General features: G+C 42.7%; 1 protein-coding gene across 1 annotated transcript in view; it reads right to left on the bottom strand.

Annotated features, from left to right (window-relative positions):
- LOC133856619 (translation factor GUF1 homolog, chloroplastic) overlaps nucleotides 1–18,478 on the bottom strand; it is a 50,556-nt gene that overhangs the window by 22,944 nt on the left and 9,134 nt on the right. Inside the window, exon 6 of the mRNA XM_062291675.1 lies at nucleotides 10,119–10,181. Coding sequence (XP_062147659.1) covers nucleotides 10,119–10,181 — 63 coding nt within the window. The remainder of the gene's footprint in view (nucleotides 1–10,118; nucleotides 10,182–18,478) is intronic.

The following is an 18,478-nucleotide window of genomic DNA, read 5'->3' as shown; positions in this document are numbered from 1 at the left end:
TTCCGAATTCTGCTTCAGCACCAGATCTAGCAACCACTAACTGTTTTTTACTATGCCAAGTAACTAAATTACCTCTCACAATGTGCAATATCCTGATGTGAACCGTCGATTCATAACCTATCCAGCCCAATATGCATCTGTGTAAGGTTCTATTGTGAAGTGATCATGTCAAGAAAATAACAAACCCTTACAAGGTGAAGATTTTAAGTAAACTATTCGGTAAATTGCCTCCATATAAGACTCTCGTGGTGAACGCATAGACTGGCTTACCACATTAACAGCATTGGCAACGCCTGGATGAGTATGAGACAAATAAATAACTTACTAACTAATCACTTATACCTACCTTTTCCCATCAAAGGACTCATTATTTATTTTTATTTTTTTTATATGTAAATAAGTCTTATTGAAAGCGTAAGGCGTCCCTAAGTACACCGGGAATATACAAAAGGAAACACCTAACTAGGAAGAGAAAAACAAGCAAGAAAATCGACAAAACTAAGCGACAGAAGAGACAGAAAAACCACTGTCCAAAGATACAGAGTATGAAAAAATATAGCTAAAATATCCTCCATGTAGCTCTCTACGTCCTCGAAACGCCTAAGATTTCTTTCCTTCCTTTCGCAGCAATCCTCGGCCTTCCAGAATTCCACCAACAAGCAATTTTCACCCAACTTAACATTTGTCTCCATTGAATTATCAATGACTTTACACCCGAGCATCCTTGTTTCCTTAAGAAGATCAAGGACATATTTTCAATGGAAAATAGATATACCATGTCTCAATCTTGCTACCTCAAAGCCCAGAAAATACTTCAAACGGTCCTAGTCTTTTATTTCAAATTCACTGGCCAAATAAATTTTTAATCTTTGTATCTCCTCCTCATCATTTCCTATCAATACGATATCATCAACATATACAATAAAAGCCGTTACCTTTCCTTGAGGATAATACTTAATAAAAAGCGTATGATCAGTTTGACTTTGTTTATAATCAAATATTTGCATAGCTCAGGAAAACCTGTCAAACCATGCACTAGGAGATTGTTTCAGACTATACAGTGCTTTTTTTAGCTTGCACACTTTAACATTAGAAAATAAAAAATTCAAGTCCTAGAGGAACATTCATGTATACTTCTTCTAGGGGTCTCTAAGAAAAAATGAATTTTTCACATCAAATTAGTGTAGTGGCCAATCCAAATTTTCTGCCAATGAGAGTAGAAGTCTTATTGAGTTCATCTTTCCTACCAGATCAAATGTCTCTTCATAGTCTACTCCATAGGTTTGTGTAAAACATTTTGAAACTAATCTAGTCTTATATGTTTCCGTAGAACCATCTAACTTATGCTTTACAACAAACACTTGCTTGCATCCAGTCACCTTTTTTCCACTAGACAACTCAATGAGATCCCATGTATGATTTTTATGAAGGACTCTTATCTCCTCCTGCATCACTTCCCTCCACCATGGCTCACTAAGTGACTCCTACAAACTTTTAAGTATAGACACAAAAGACAATTTGGATACAGACAAATGATATGAGGGTGAAAGATGTTGATAGGAAACAAAGTTAGATATTGGATGCTAAGTACATGCCCTAACTCTTTTGCGTTGTGGAGTAGGAAGCTCTCTATCATTGACAACAAGTGTTGAAGAGTTTAAATTAGGAATAGAATTTTAGTATTACCTAAGTTAGAGTCAGATGCTTGACAAGGGGCAAAAGGAGTGGTCTTACTCTTGTGGCGTCTGAAGTAAACTCTCAACCCTCCACTTATGGCTCATATGACTCATGAGTGAGATAATGTGACTCATAAGCAAGTGGTTGTTTGTCATGCTCTAGTGTAGGAGCAGGGACATGAAAAGGACTCATAGAAACCTTCTTTTCACTCTGACTCTCCCCCGGAAGAGAAGTTTGGGTTAATGAGAAATAAGGTTGCGACTCAAAGAAAGTAACATCCATCAACACAAAACGTTTTCGTGATGGGAGATGATAACACTTACACCCCTTCTGAATGGGTGAATAACCCACAAAGACACATTTCAGAGCATGAGTATTTAATTTACCCCAAGTTGGACCATGTATGTGAACAAAACAAACACATTCAAACACCTTTAGTGAAGCACCTTTGGAAGCAGATCAAGGTGGGGACAAGATATTAATAGGTGTCTTGAAGTCTATTGATAGGGTATGCTATTGATGGGGCAACTGAGTAAGTCATTAATAGAGATATATCTACAACATTCATGAAGTCTGGAGACCAGTTAGCTGATATGTTTACAAAACCTTTATACCGTAACTGGATAGAGTTTATTTGTTCCCAGCTGGACTTATATGATATATATGCTCTCCAGCTTGAGGGGGAGTGTTAGAAGAGTTATTAGGTTTTGTGGGTATTTTGGTCATTGTTATATTTCTCAATACCTATATAATAAGATGTGTGAGGTAGGTTGCGTAACATTAACGTGCCTCCTCTTTTCTCTCTAATGGTTTGCATATAAACATCACAACAAAGTACAATCCTAGTACACAAAGTGTATAAGAGAACCCCCTAAATTATAGAAAAAGAATAACATAATTCCCAAAGCTAAGAAAAATTTGAAACAGGCAAACTAATCCACACCACTCTCCATGTATACAAAGATTGTAACATCATCTTCTTCATCTCTAGCAATCCAGTCTCACGATCTTTAAAGTTCCTTACGTTCCGCTCCCTTCAAAGACGCCACATTAGACACAAATGAGCCAACCTCCATATTTTCATAGCATTACGGTTTCCCAATTGTCCTCTCTAACTTCCCAACAACTCACTCACCCTTCAAGGCATAACTCAAGCAACATCAAACAACTGAAGAAGCACACTCCACAACTATGTTGCAACCTCACAATGAAGGATTAGATGATCTATACACTCTACATTTCTTAAAAATACAGCACCACTCCACCACAATAACATTCATTGTTCATAAATTATCCAAAGTTAAGATTTTTCCTGAAGTCGCCGTCCACACAACGCCACTTCCGAGGAAGCCTTAACTTTCCAAATACTCTTCCAATGAAAAGTGGACCTTACAGAATTAGATAACAACTTATAGTAACACTTAATTTCAAATGATTTCCTTTTAGATGGAATCCAACAAATTGAATCCTCGCCTCTATGCCTCACTCTTTACAAATAGAGCAACTCAAAGAACCCAGAAACTACTTCCACCTCCCAATCACTCAGAAGTCTAGTAAAAATAACATTCCAATGAAACAAAAAGTTATACGAAGAAAACAAGGAAGATATAACAGTTATATGATCGGAGGTCCCTAAGTTAATGACCCAAGGATCCTCAAATTTAGTAGAGGATGCATTCAAAGCGTGGCTAAATTACCTGTATGAGCAGAGGACAACGCAGTAACAAATGTTTCTAGTCAAGACATAAGCTGACAAAGTGTGTCTACCTCTTCCTTATTAAGGCAACAAAAGTAGAACTAGGATCAAGTGTGGAAATTGCCGCCTCAACTATAGAAGTACGATTGGCACAAGGCCTGGTTACACCTTCTGAATGACCCTCTCTATCTCTCATAGGACGATCATGAAGTCTCCAACAAGTTTGGGTATGTCGGGACTTATTATAGAGGTCATAAAATAAATTGTTCTTGACATCTAAGGTAGCATCTGTTACCTTTCCACCAACCCGACTTAGGTAATCTCGTTTAATATTATGTTGAGATGGCACTGACTAGGGAAAATTGTTCATGTAAAATGGAATGTAGCAGAATACTATGATGACTCTCCTCATTCTAGACATATGCAAATACTTCCCTCAGAAAAGGAAAAAGCTCCTTTCCCAAAATCTAAAAACAAACTGGATTATTCTGAGTCAAACTAGCAGGGAACTCTTTTTTTTTTTTTTATAGGTAATAAAGAAATAGCATTAAAAAGCGACGGGTGCCCCTAAGCATACATGGATTATATAAAAAGGACACCAAAACAGAAAGGAAAAAAAAAAAAAAAAAAAAAAAAAAAAGGAAAGAGAAAAGACCCTCAAAAACCAGAAGACAAAATAACCCCCAAAAGCCCCACTACAGAAACCCAACGCCCACAAAGAGACCTAGGCTACATTACAACCGCACGAGACCTCCTTCCTTTCACCAGGCTAGAACCAACTCCCCTGCATCGAAGTTGATCGAACATTTTAAATTGTTAATCTCTCTATACCCTTTAAGTTTAGAAGCATGGACAGAGACCTCTTGGCGTTGCCCTTCATCAATTAGAGCCAAAAAAATCCAGAAAACCCTTCTCATTCCCCCCATAGGAGACCCCCATTGTGCGATAACACGACCTTGCCACTTGCACTGTCCCAGGGTATCCAATAACCTCTCCCTCAAGATCGCTCCATTTCGAATATATGCCCACCTTGAAGACACAAGGAGATTATTACTCCCTCCAAGATATTCCAGGCAAAAACTGCGGGGAGCACACAATAACCGAGGAGAGCAATAGCCTAGGCGGCACCAGCGAAAAACCCATCAACTGATCACCCATAAGACCACCATCCCACTGAAATGAGAGAGGGAACTCACCCACTCCGAAAGGAGAAAGAAGAGCAAACCTAGCGCCACCAAACGAGGATTGGGCAACCGATGGACTCTAGACCACAGCCCCGAACAAAAGCTAAGAGAGGCCACCCAAAAGTGGAACCATCGAAGCACTAAATACCGCCACAGCTTCGGTCAACAAAGAATCGTCCACTTGAGCTACTCTGCCTACCTTCGATCTCTGGTAGTATTTCAACACCGACTTAGACTCCGAGGGGTAGATGGGAGCGCCACACTCCAACGTCACCGGATGAGAAAAGCGGAGCTTCTCACCCAAAGCAATCACTGTTGAAGAATTGGCACCGTAGGCAACTAGCCCAGCTCCAGAAAAGTCTGGCATCAGAAAAAAAAAAAAAAAAAAAAAAAAAAAAAAAAAAAAAAAAAAAAAATCCTTAAGAATCGGTGACTTCCTCTTCAACCACAGTCACTGAAGAAGAGGTATCGAATGAAGAGGACCCTGTACCATCACCGAAAAACGACAAAGCAACACCCAACTGGCAACCCACGACCGCCGTCGAAGGACCAATTCATAAATGCGCCCCTTTTCTATTATTCTCCTAATTTTTACAACATCTATTGCACACTCAGTCTAAAGATTCTGATGATGATCCAATTCCTACTACAAACCACGAAGCTTATGAAAATAGGTGGTGACAGACCTCTCATCTTGGGTTTTCCCATGTATTCGTTGTTTCAATTCATAAATCTGTGTTGCATTCCCCATCTTCAATGTTTGAGTTGCTGCATCCCAAACTTCCTTTGTGGTGTAGAGGAATAAGTATCTCTGACTAATCTCCAGCAGCATAGACTGTAATAACCAAGACATGATTGTCGAATTTTCTACATTTCACTTATCAACTTTCCTCGACTCTTTTTTTTTTTTTTTTTGATAAGAAAGATTTATTAAAAAAGCGTAAAGGCTAGGTACACAGGAAGTATACGACTATACGCCGAAAACACCCATAGCTAACCCGCAACAACCAACAAAACCAATAGAAAAAACCCCAAAACCCAAGAAAGAACAACCACAAAGGAGCCCAAACAAAGTTACAAGAAAAAACTAGACGCTCAAGAGACAACCCACAACCCATCAAAACAACAACGAACCCTACAAAATGTGGGCCTATCTTTTCCTATGCCTGGAGGAAGCTAAACCGTTGCCATAATTAATGGAGCTTTGCAGATTCAAAAGCTTCCTCTTGCCTTTTGACTTTTGGCGTGCTAACATTTTCTCTCTCAGAAACTCTTCCTCTACTCTTAATATATAAAATGGTTGACTGCAACCAAGCAAGACAATTAAGCCCATATAAGTTCACAGTCGTGATTTGAAGAGTTGGATTTTCACTACGGGAGATCCTTTGACACTCTATCTCATTTTAATGATTTTCTAAAGTCTACCTCGTCTCTGACATCTTAGGCAGGGACCAATTTGGACAGTTTGAAATGACAAAATGTTATGAGAATGGCTGCCCTTGAGCCTTGAGTTCTGTCTATTATAAAGGCTTTACACGAATGCTATACATGGAAAGAAAATAAAGTCCCACATGATTTTAGCTCTATACATATAAACTATATTCGGTCAAATATATGCCAACTATACAAAATAAGAGATGGAGAAATAAGGAAAGAATCAGAGGCTGAAACGTACGGAAGCAATAAACAATTATGGACAGCACAGCTGTCCATTGACAGCCCCTTTCAAATTGATGCAGGGTGATCAACAAGCATCAATTTGCTACTTAGGAAGCAATGTCGATGACGAGTGAGAGCCTTGGTGAAAATATCCACAATTTGTAGATCAGTGGAAATATGTGGAAGAGTGATAATCCCATCTTCAAAGGCTTCCCGGATAGAGTGACAGTCCACTTTAATATGCTTGGTGCGCTCATGATAGACAGGATTGGCCGTGATCTGAATAGCACTGGTATTATCGGCATGTAGCGGTGTAGGGTCAGTCTCAAAAAAATCTAACTCAACAAGCAAACCACGAAGCCAAATAATTTCTGAACAAGCAAGAGACATGGCGCGGTACTCAGATTCCGTAGATGACTTAGAGACTCTGTCTTGCTTCTTACTTTTCCAGGAGATCAAGGCATCACCTAAGAACACACACCAACCAGTGATGGAGCGACGAGTATCCGCACAACCAGCCCAATCAGCATCACTATAAGCGGCAAGGCAAGTAGAATTGCTAGCAGGAAAGAATAAGCCACGAGCAGAAGTGCCGTGAACATAGCGTATAATTCTTCGGACAGCAGTTAAATGTAGATGACGAGGAGTCTGAAGGAACTGGCTAACTTGCTGGACAGCAAAAGAAATGTCCGGTCTAGTAATGGTGAGATAAACGAGGCTCCCCACCAACTTCCGGTATAAGCTGGGATCAGCTAGTAAGTCCCCCTCCTCTTTGCGAAGCTTGACATTTAATTCCATGGGAGTATCAACAGAAGGAGCCTCTTGAAGACCAGCTGTAGCCACCAAGTCACTAGCATACTTATGTTGATTGAGAGAAATGCCGGCGGGACCACGATGCACCTCAAGACCAAGAAAATATGTGAGAGAACCAAGATCCTTCATATGAAAGGACCCCGAGAGATGAGTTTTGAGCTGGTCAAGTAAAATAGAATCGGAACCAGTGATCACAATATCATCAACATAAACCAATAGAAGAACAATACCCATGTCAAATTTCCGAAGAAACAAAGAGGTGTCATACTTGCTCTGCTTGAATGAAAATTGTAATAAAGTGGTGCGAAATTTATCAAACCAGGCCCTCGGAGCCTGTTTGAGACCATAAAGGGAGCGACGAAGCTTACACACATGTGAAGTCGGAGATGAAAACAAGCCTGGAGGTGGCTTCATGTAAATACACTCTTTCAGATCCCCATGAAGAAAAGCATTCTTAACATCCATCTGATGTAGAGGCCAATCATTGGAAGCAGCAAGGGCTAGAATCGTACGAACAGTTGTCATTTTAGCCACTGGAGCAAAAGTCTCTTCATAATTGACACCATACTCCTGATTATTTCCAAGAGCAACAAGCCGAGCCTTGTAACGATCCAAACTCCCATCAGATCGAACTTTGACTGAGTAAACCCATTTGCATCCCAGAGGCACAACAGTAGGAGGACAGGGCTCAATGTCCCAGGTGTGATTGGCCTCCAGAGCGGCTATTTCTTCCTGCATAGCTTGTTGCCAACAATCATGCTTGGCAGCATGTGAGTAACAGTTGGGAATATCATAATTGGCCAATGTAGCAGTAAGAGCTGAAATAGAATTGTCAGCACTGGAAGAAGAAAAGCCATACCTATCCAGAGGGACAGACACTCGAGAAGAGCGACGAACCAAAGCCACCGGAGGTGCTGCCACGGACTGAATCTGGAGCGCGGTAGGATCAGATACCGGGTGTCCCACATTGCTAAGAGATCCTTGTCTTGTAGACTTTATAAGTCATGGACACCCCTCCTCTCTCAAGGCGTCTTTTGAGAGTGAGTAAGGCCCATGGACTTTTACATGGTATCAGAGCAGGTTCCTTTGACAATGATGGGCCTTTCCCTTCCGTTGTTAAACACGTGTTTGGCCAAAGATGCCACACGTGAGGGGGCGTGTTAAAGTGTCCCACATTGCTAAGAGATCCTTGTCTTGTAGACTTTATAAGTCATGGACACCCCTCCTCTCTCAAGGCGTCTTTTGAGAGTGAGTAAGGCCCATGGACTTTTACATGAAAACCCCTGGGACCTTCAAGGTACTTTTTTTTTTTTTTTCATAAGTAAGCAAAAGTTTATAAAAAAAGCGTAAGGCGCTCCTAAATACACTAGAAGTATACACAAGAGAGCCAAAGTTGACCCACGAAAACCCAACAAAAACCCCAAAAGCTAAAACTTAGAAACCAAAATAACAGCCAAAAAGCAACCCGCAAAAGAACCCAGCAACGCGCCCACAATAAACCAAGAAAACCGCATAAAACCCTAAAGAGCAATCTAAGGAACAGCCCACAAACCCCCAAGGCATACAACACTACAATATGTGGGCCTTGCCTCTCCTACACCTAGAAGAAGCTTTAATGTCGCCGTAATTGACGAAACTTTGCAGATTCCAAAGCTCCCTCTTTCCTTCGCACTTCCTCTTCCCTTCACACTTCTGGCGTTCAATCATCTTGCCCCAGATAGCCCTATACCTCTTACTGTGATCCTCAATCACCGCGTACATCGTGGTCACCCTCCCCAAAGCTCATCAACCTTCTTCCAAGCCTCCCTCTCCCAATTTTTGTCATAAACCTAGGTTTGGGAGAGGTCGGTACCATCCTCCCAAGACGAAATACTTTGACAGGAGTAGATAAAAACCTTCTCAAGAGAGTCCTCCTATGGAAGCATTGTATCCTTCTTCAAAGGGAGATCCCACTCTGGCATCGACTTTGCACCCAACTCAACTGAAGAGATTCAAGGTACTTTTGAAACCACAAGGACCGATTTTCAGATGATATGGACCCCTGAGAGATGAGCGAGAATCTCCAATTGCTTAGGGGCTGCACTTTTGTCTTGCTTGGTGGACAAAATCTTCTCTCCTTTTAGAACTCTTTCTCCCACACATCTTTGCCCTCTTTCACTGAAGATGAAAGAACAATTTGGAAAGCAGACAGTTTGCCCCAACCATGTGAAACTAAGGATATGAAAGAGTTTCCAACCAAATAGCTCCAATACATAACAATCAAGCTTAATAAAAAATAATGCAGCTATCAAAACTTTAATTCATATATCAAAACCTCATATTCAAACAATAAGCAACATCTCTCTCTTTTTTCTTTAGCTGCTAAACAACTATCTTTTAGAGTTCGTACCTATCGTTTGACCCGTCGCTGAATGACTTGCCATTTTGCTCAGTGTTGTGCGACCTATCACTTTCTCAACTTCCCTTTCTCTCTTGTTTCTTCTCCTACCTGTCCCTCTCCATCTATTCTGCTCTAGACTATTTTCTCCCTCTCTCAAAATGATTCTGCTTGTTCCTATCTCTTCCTCCTATTTTTTCTCTGTATGAGCTTCTCCTCTCATTTGTATTCTGATCCCATTCCTTAAGCCATAAGACTCTAGATTTTCGCCTTCCATTCACCTCTTTTGAGGTTGCAAATCACGCTGATTCCCTGTTTTACTAACTACTCACTCTGATGTGTAAGTATTTGCAATGGGGAACAAAAGATCTACGGTGCACATTGGTGCTGTGGTAAAAATAAATAATTTAGTACCCATATTGTAGCAAGTAACTAAATGTTAGTTCAGCTTATTCTACTCTCCCATTTATTTTAGATGCCATATAGATTGGTGTTAAGAAAGAGACACTGGTGAAAATCGGGCTTGGCTCATATTTGCCCCGTCCTGCTCAAACAAAATATCTAGGGAGGATTTGCTCTTCTGGGAGTAACTAGCAAAGCCAAAGTTTCAAAGAGACCAGACCCAGAAAATATAAATTATCTTTCCAGCATCCCTGCCAATATATGCCACACACACAATAGACATAGAATCTTTCAATTTTTTTGCACCAACCTCTTCAATCTCCCGGACAACACGATCTGGTTCAGCACCTGGAAGATCTATTTTGTTCAAAACCTGTAACATAATATTCTATGAAAATGAAAATTTATTCACATAAAACTATAATTTTACCTAACCATGAATTGGCTGGAGCATTAATTAAAACAAATACCAAAGGATGAGGAAAAAATGAGTGTATCAAACTGTTCGTGAGTAATTCCAACTTCAAATGAGTCGTGTAAGTACTTGTAGAACATGTTTTCTGGAGGTTACATGGCATGTTACATGAGTGCAATGATACCAGAATATCTCAATTAACACCAGAACATGAGACATGCAAGATAAAAAGGGATCGCAGTATTCCGCTAGATGTTCTTAAATGATGATCTCAGAGACACAGTTGATTATTACTATGCATTTGTTCCCTAGTACTAAACAGTAGGTTAATTATAATAGCATTTGTAAGTCAAGCAGCCCCATGACTGGCTTCCCGCTGTAGAGAAGTGGAAACAGATTATGTCCTATATGATGGATATACCCTCAAGTATTTAGCCGATATTTTATGAAATACTAGCGTACAACCCCATCCCAACCATTTAAAATAGTTGAATCTTCATTGGCAGCATCATATATAAAAGTTATATGCGCACACAGCAATAGCAATGGCCACCAAAACAATTTTAGAAGATTTATCTATTTGCCCAAAAATTATATGCAAAACAGCCAGCAGCCCAGTGCAAACTCTTACAGGCCAACTGAGAGCAACACAGATTCGATTTATATTTTGTTTCTAGACCATTACTTCTCTTGATAGGCTTGGTAAGGCAGTAGCCATTCATGGCAAGGCAAAGTGTGCCCTCTTTCAAGGCCAAAGGCAACTAAGAGAAGAAGTGGTGCTTTAGGATTTGTACCTTACTGAGCTCAACAATATATCTATATACAAGGGCAGGCAGCCACACAAGGAAGCCAAGAAATATTTTTTTGATAAGTAAGAAGATTTTATTGAAAAGAAAGCGTAAGGCGCCCCTACGTATACAGGAAGTATACACAGGAGAACCACAGCTGACCCGAAAACCCAAAAAAAACCCAGGAAACAGCCCCCAAGTCAAAACCTAGAAAACAAAGAACCAACTAAAATACTATCTGCAAAAGAAACCAAACAACACCCAAAAAACCAAGAAAACCTAAGAACAACCCACCAAAAAACCCTCAAAGCAACCAACCCTACGACCTATTGGCCTTGTCTCTCCTACACCTCGAAGAAGCTTTGATGTCTCCGTAATTTACGGAACTTTGTAGATTCCGAAGCTCCCTCTTACTCTCGCGTTTCTTGTTCTCAATCATCTCACCCCAAATCTTCAGATGCTTCTGTCTCTGTTCTTTAGTCACCAACGAATACACCTAGGAGATCTTTCCCCAGAGCTCTGCCTCGATACTCCAACAATCCTTCTCCCAAATTCTAATCGCAAACAGTAGGCTGATCCTTCTTCTCTTGAAGCTTTGATACCTCCTTCCTCCACCAATGGATTGCATCTTGGACTTTCTCTGCCAAAGTCGAATCAGTGGATAACTCTGAAATTCGACTAGGATCTTCAGCAGACTTCTTCTCTTCTGCTGGATCTGCAGAGACATGTAAAGAAGAAGCTGTGTGGGCTTGCACAGAAGGAACCGCAGGGACCAGAGAGGAGGAGGACACCGGAGAAGAGTTCAACTCAGAACCGACCAACAAGGAGACAGAACCCAGAGAAGCTGCCGGAGCCACCGGAAGCAACAACTCCGGTGCCGGCGGAGGAGGATGACAGAACCCAAAAGAACCCAATGACACCATACCCATACCCTCAGAAGATTCTTTAGAGGCTGGCGTCTGGCTTGATAGCACCGTATGGACGTTGCTCCACTCACCCCCGGTGGGAGGCATAAACGACGTCGCCCCTGTAACTACCGACGACGAGGGCTCCGACCTAATGGAACCCCCAACAAAAACCGAGATCGCCGGACCCACGCCCTTTGTGGCTACCGACGCAGCAACCTCCAAACCCCCAGGAGGAGATCGAACCAGAATCAGCCCATATGACACCTTCGACGTTGTCTCTGGCGGCGAACTCGACGGACGGGAGACTTTAGCTTTCGGCATGAGACGAGCCACACGGAAGCCAGAAGATTTACGACTTAGCCCCGACCTGGCAAAACGGTCCAGAAGATTCCTTATGGCCCGGCCCAAAGCTAAAAAAAACCCGGTACCCAACTTACGCCACGTCCACAGCCTCGAACGTTCGATATTCAAATTTGAACAAGAGGGACGCTTCTTACCCAGCGGACGAAGAGGACGGTCTTTGTCCAACAGGTTGAGCTGATGCGACTCCACCGAAAAGCAATCCACTGCTGATCTCTGTACAGACTCTGCACGCCACCCCGTCGGAAGAAGATCAAGCTCACAAGGCTCCGGCAATGAAGCCCTTGACCTGGAACGACCGCCACCCACGATGGACAACTCCTTCGCAGCAATGGCCGGAACCGACCTCAACACCTCTGCAAAAGAGGGTCCCGTCCACTTCGGAGCCAAACCCATACTCGGTTGAACAGCCTTCACTTCCTTCTTCTCCGAAGAAGAAGAGGAACCACTCCCACTACCCACCGGGCCAGAGAGAAAAACAACAACCTTGATAGGAGTGAAAATTTCGGGGCCATGGTCATTGGGCTTGGACGTTGCGGCTGCTGGAGTTGGTTCTTCAGTGTCTTGGCAGCACGAGTTGAAGAGGCCGCTGATTTCTCCTCAGGTGAACCAGCCAAGGCAGCATGCAGTCTCTAGTACCGAATGCTCTGAATTGGCTGAGGTTCAGGAGGATACTCGGGGTCTTGAAGGAGCTGGAAGTAGGAAGGAATTGAGTATTGCTGAAGAGGGGGCAAGAGCATTGACTGTAGCGGAGGAGGTGGGAGGAGCTGCTGATTTGGGTACACTACCTCCCCTTTATTCATATTCTCCAACATCAGGGGGTTTTTCGGGGTATTCTGACTGGGTCATTCAGTGTGCAAATGAAATCTATCCTATTGTGGGAATTTCATTTGAAGGCCATAAGCAACAACTGTTGGCACTCTTAACATTTCTTGAGGGGGAACAACGTTCAGAAGCGATGGGTGAGCGTTCTAGTATTGCGGAGAAAGGCAAGAGGGAGGTCAAGAATCTAAAGAGTGCAGTCAATTACAATGCTAGAGGCGCTTCTTCCAGCCGCAGGAATAGGAAGGCAAAGGGGGACCCAGTTGTGTTATGAAGCCAAGAATCCTTTCTTGGAATGTGAGGGGGCTGAACAAGAGGAGAAAACGACTTAGGATTAGTAACTTGCTCAGAGATTGGAAGGCGGATGTTATCTGTTTTCAAGAAACTAAGCTTAAAAGTCTCTCTCGTAGTGTTTTGCGCAGCTTATGGAGATGCAACCATTTTGACTGGTGTTCTTTAGACTCCAGTGGGGCCTCTAGGGGCATTCTCATTATGTGGGACACAAGGGTGGTGGAGATGGTCGAGAAGTGTGTGGGGGAATTCACTCTCGCAGTCTCCTTCAAGAACGTTGCGGATAATTTTGTCTGGGCCTTTGCAGGGGTTTATGGCCCGAATTCTGGGTTCAATCGAAGACGTCTTTGGGATGAGTTGGCTGGTTTGTGTAGTTGGTGGAGTCTGCTGTGGTGTATAGGGGGAGACTTCAATGTTACACGCTTTCCGAGTGAAAGATCTGGTGACGTTCGTCTTTGCTCGGCTATGATTGAGTTTTCGGATTTTATTGCAGACCAAAGCCTCTTAGATCTCCCCCCTTGCTGGAGGTTCCTCTACTTGGTCGATTGCTCAAGATCCTCCCATGTGGTCAAGGATTGACCGCTTTCTAGTGTCACATGATTGGGAAGCCCGGTTTCCTTTGGTTTCGCAAAAGAGGCTTTCTCGCCTTATTTCGGACCATTTTTCGATACTCCTGGATTGCGGCAATGTTTCTAGAGGGAGAAGGCCTTTTAAGTTTGAAAACATGTGGCTCAAGGAAGAAGGGTTCGTGGGTTTGGTAAAACAGTGGTGGGATTCTTACTCGTTCCAAGGTTCGTCTAGCTTTGTTCTAGCGTGTAAGCTGAAGGCTTTGAAGCAGGATTTGAAGAAATGGAACGATGAGGTGTTTGGCAACATAGAGCAAAACAAGAGGAAGCTGACCGAAGGTATTCAGGCTTTCGATGTTATTGAAGAAAGAAGGGCATTAGGGGAAGAGGAGATCTTGAGAAAGGCTGAGACTGTCAGAGAGTTAGAGAAGTGTTCTCTTTTGGAGGAGGTGAGTTGGAGGCAGAGATCTAGGATGCTGTGGTTAAAGGAAGGGGATAAGTGCACTAAATTCTTCCATTTTATAGCCAATTCCAATAGAAGGTACAATTTTTTTTGATAAGTAATTGCAATTATATAAAAAGCGCAGAGGGGCGCAACCCTTATACACGGGAAGTATATAAGAGAACCCCTAACAGGGACGAACAGAGAATAAATTTAAAAATTCTACATAAGTAAAAGAACTGAAACTATGATGGGGCGCTATCCAAAAATATAAAGTATTGAGCAACCGCTTCCGAAGCTCCACCATGGATGTCTCTACATCTTCAAACAGCCTAGCATTCCGCTCCCTCCAGATACACCACAGCAAGCATAAAGGAGCTAACCGCCAAGCCTCAATAGCAAGACCACCCCCAAGCGCCGCCCCCCAACTATTCAGCAACTCCAACACCGTACGTGGCATAACCCACTCGACCCCAAATAAAGTAAGGACAAAGCTCCAAAGAGCCTGGGCTACCTCGCAGTGAAGCAACAAGTGATCAATAGACTCCCCACTCTTCTTACATAAACAACACCACTCAATTACTATCACCTTCCTCCTACGCAAGTTATCATGCGTCAAAATTTTGCCCAAAGCAGCTGACCAAACGAAGAAGGCCACCCTAGTTGGAGCCTTAACACGCCAAATATTCTTCCAAGGAAAACACGGGACAACAGGGCCACCTTTCCTAATAAGCTCTTTATAGAAGGATCTCACCTCAAATAGACCTTTTCTAGAGGGATTCCACACTAACCTGTCACCCTCCCCATGTCGAGCCGAACTGAAGTATAGACGATCGAAGAAAGAAATGACCATATCCAACTCCCAATCCTGAATATGTCGCATGAATAGAACATTCCACTGAATAGCACCATTATGAACCACCAAATTATCTTCTACCGTCGCGTCTTTATTCCTTGCTATACTAAAAAGAGCTGGAAAGCATTGCTCCAAGGATCTATCCCCACACCACCAATCTTGCCAAAAGCTAATATTTGATCCATTCCCCAGTTCAAACCGAACAAAATTACGAAATTCCTCCCACCCCCTCCTAATATGCTTCCATACACCTACTCCAAATGAACCCGAAGCCTCTTTCGAACACCACCCCCCCTTTAAACTCTCAAACTTGGCATCAATCACCAAACGCCATAAAGCCTCTCTCTCCCTACCATATCTCCACAGCCACTTACCCAAGAGAGCTCGATTGAGCTGGATGAAATTGTGAACTCCCAACCCACCTGCAGGCAAAGGTGTGCAAATCTTGTTCCAATTAACTAGATGAAATTTGGTCTCGTCACCAATGCCACCCCAAAGAAAATCCTTTCGAATTTTATCAAGACGATTAGCCACCCTCACTGGAATAGGAAACAATGATAAATAATAAATGGGGATGTTGGAGAGCGTACTATTAACAAGAGTCAACCGAGCACCCTTCGACAAGTACATCCGCTTCCAACCCGCCAACCTCCTTTCCATTTTTTCAATAACACCATTCCAAATAGAGGTGGACTTGTAAGAAGCACCCAACACAATTCTTTGAACCCCTTAGTGATAGGGGACTCTCTATCCTCTGATCAGTCAGAAATCGGTGTGCACATCGTCAAGTTCTACAAGAAGCTGTTTACGGAGCAGTGCAGGTGGAGGCCTTTAGTTGAGGGTATCTCCTTTGATTCTATTCTAGAGTCTGAGGCCAGTTGGATGGAGAGAGCTTTTGAGGAGAAGGAGGTCAGGAATGTAGTTTCAGCAATGGATGGAGATAAAGCGCCAGGTCCTGATGGCTTTTCTATGGCCTTCTTCAAAGAGTGTTGGGATGTTTTGAGGGGGGACATTATGGAGGTGTTTCGGGAGTTTTTTATCGGGGGTTCTTTCGAAAAGAGTCTCAATGCTTCGTTCATTTCTCTTATCCCGAAGATTCCAGGTGTTAATGATTTAAAAGACTTTCGGCCTATTAGTCTTGTGGGTGGAGTTTACAAAATCATTGCCAAAGTTCTAGCAAATAGACTTAAGACGGTTTTGGAAAAGGTTATTTCTAAATCTCAAAGCGCCTTTGTCAAGGGGAGACAAATTTTGGACCCAATACTTATTGCTAATGAATGTCTGGATAGTAGATTAAGATCTGGGGAGCCTGGAGTCATGTGCAAAATGGATCTGGAAAAAGCTTATGATCATGTTAATTGGAATTTTCTCTTGTTTGTATTGAGGAGATGTGGATTTGGGGAAAAATTGTGCTCTTGGATAAAACATTGTATATCCTCTGTGAGATTCTCAGTGATGGTTAATGGCTCTCCTAATGGATTCTTCAGTAGTTCTCGTGGGTTGAGACAAGGGGATCCTCTCTCACCCTTGTTTGTTTTTGTGATGGAGGCATTGAGCCGAATGATTTCAGCTGCGGTAGGAGGGGGCTTACTCGAAGGATTTAGTGTTGGTAATGTTTCCTTCTCACACTTGTTATTTGCAGATGATACTTTGATTTTCTGCAATGCTCGCCATGCTCAGTTGCGTTATCTTAGAAGCCTCTTTCTTCTGTTTGAAGCTGCTTCAGGCTTGAAAGTTAATTTGGCCAAGTCAGCTTTAATTCCTGTGGGAGACGTAGTTCAAGCGGAAGGTCTTGCCGATATTTTAGGGTGTGGGGTTGCCAATCTACTGGTGAAGTATCTAGGCCTTCCATTGGAGGCTTCCTACAAATCTATTCATATCTGGGATGGTGTTATTGAGAAGGTTGAACGTCGGTTGGCCAGCTGGAAAAGGTTATACCTTTCCAAGGGAGGTAGAGTTACCCTCATCAAGAGTACTCTTGCCAACTTGCCCACGTATTTTTTGTCTCTTTTTCCTATCCCGGCAAGTGTAGGTGCTCGAATTGAGAAGCTACAACGAGATTTCCTTTGGGGAGGAATTGGTGATGAGTTCAAGTATCATTTGGTGAAATGGTCTAAAGTGTGCACTCCAATTTCAGAAGGCGGGTTGGGTATTAGAAATCTGGTGGTGTTTAACAAGGCTCTATTAGGCAAATGGCTATGGCGTTATGGGATTGAGAGGGAAGCTTGGTGGAGAATAGCGGTAGATTCCAAGTTTGGAAGTTTATGGGGAGGTTGGTGCTCCCTAGAGCCCACAGGTACTTTTGGGGTGGGGTTGTGGAAGAACATCAGGAAAGGGTGGAAGAAATTTGTAGGATTCTCTAGATTTGAGGTGGGAGGTGGGGCTAGAACAAAATTTTGGCATGATTTGTGGTGTGGGAACTCAACTCTTAAGGAAGCTTTTCCTGTTTTATTTGGAATTGCTCGTGCGAAGGATGCTTCAGTTGCGGATAATGTGGAGCTTGTGGGTGGCTTCAATCAGTGGAGCGTGTGCTTTTTTAGAGAAGCGCATGATTGGGAAGTGGATACCTTTGCTGCTTTTTTCCAGGTATTGCACTCGGTCAGTTTTAATAGAGGTAGTGAAGACAAATTGTGGTGGATCCCCTCCAAAAAAGGTTTGTTCAAGGTTGGGTCTTTCTTTAGCTCTCTGGCTTGCGATGTGAGAAGTCACTTTCCTTGGAAGAGTGTATGGCGGACTCAGGCTCCTCTGCAGGCGGCTTTTTTCGCGTGGTCTGTGGCTCTAGGCAAGATCCTAACGGTGGATAACCTCAGGAAAAGGCATGTCATTGTGGTGGATAGATGTTGCATGTGCAAGAGAAGCGGGGAATCAGTGGATCATCCTCTCCTTCACTGCGATGTTGCATACGCTATGTGAAGTGCTATTTTTTCTCGTTTTGGTCTGTCTTGGGTTATGCCTCTGAGAGTCCTTGACTTGTTTGCGTGTTGGTGAACAGCTGGTAGGCCGAGGAGTGCTGTTATTTGGAAGATGGTGCCGACATGCATTCTCTGGTATGTTTGGAAGGAAAGAAATGATAGGTGTTTTGCGGATTTGGAGAGATCCTCGGAGGATATTTTAGCTTCTTTTTTTCATACGTTGTATCTTTGGACGGTGGCTTTTGTGTCACCGTTGTCGTTTACCTTTGATGAATTTCTTGTTCGTTTTTCACTTTCTAGCTAGGTGCGT

The sequence above is a fragment of the Alnus glutinosa genome, chromosome 14 (assembly GCF_958979055.1).
Source record: "Alnus glutinosa chromosome 14, dhAlnGlut1.1, whole genome shotgun sequence".
Taxonomy (NCBI): Eukaryota; Viridiplantae; Streptophyta; class Magnoliopsida; order Fagales; family Betulaceae; genus Alnus; species Alnus glutinosa.
This window is presented reverse-complemented; position numbering and strand designations above follow the sequence as displayed.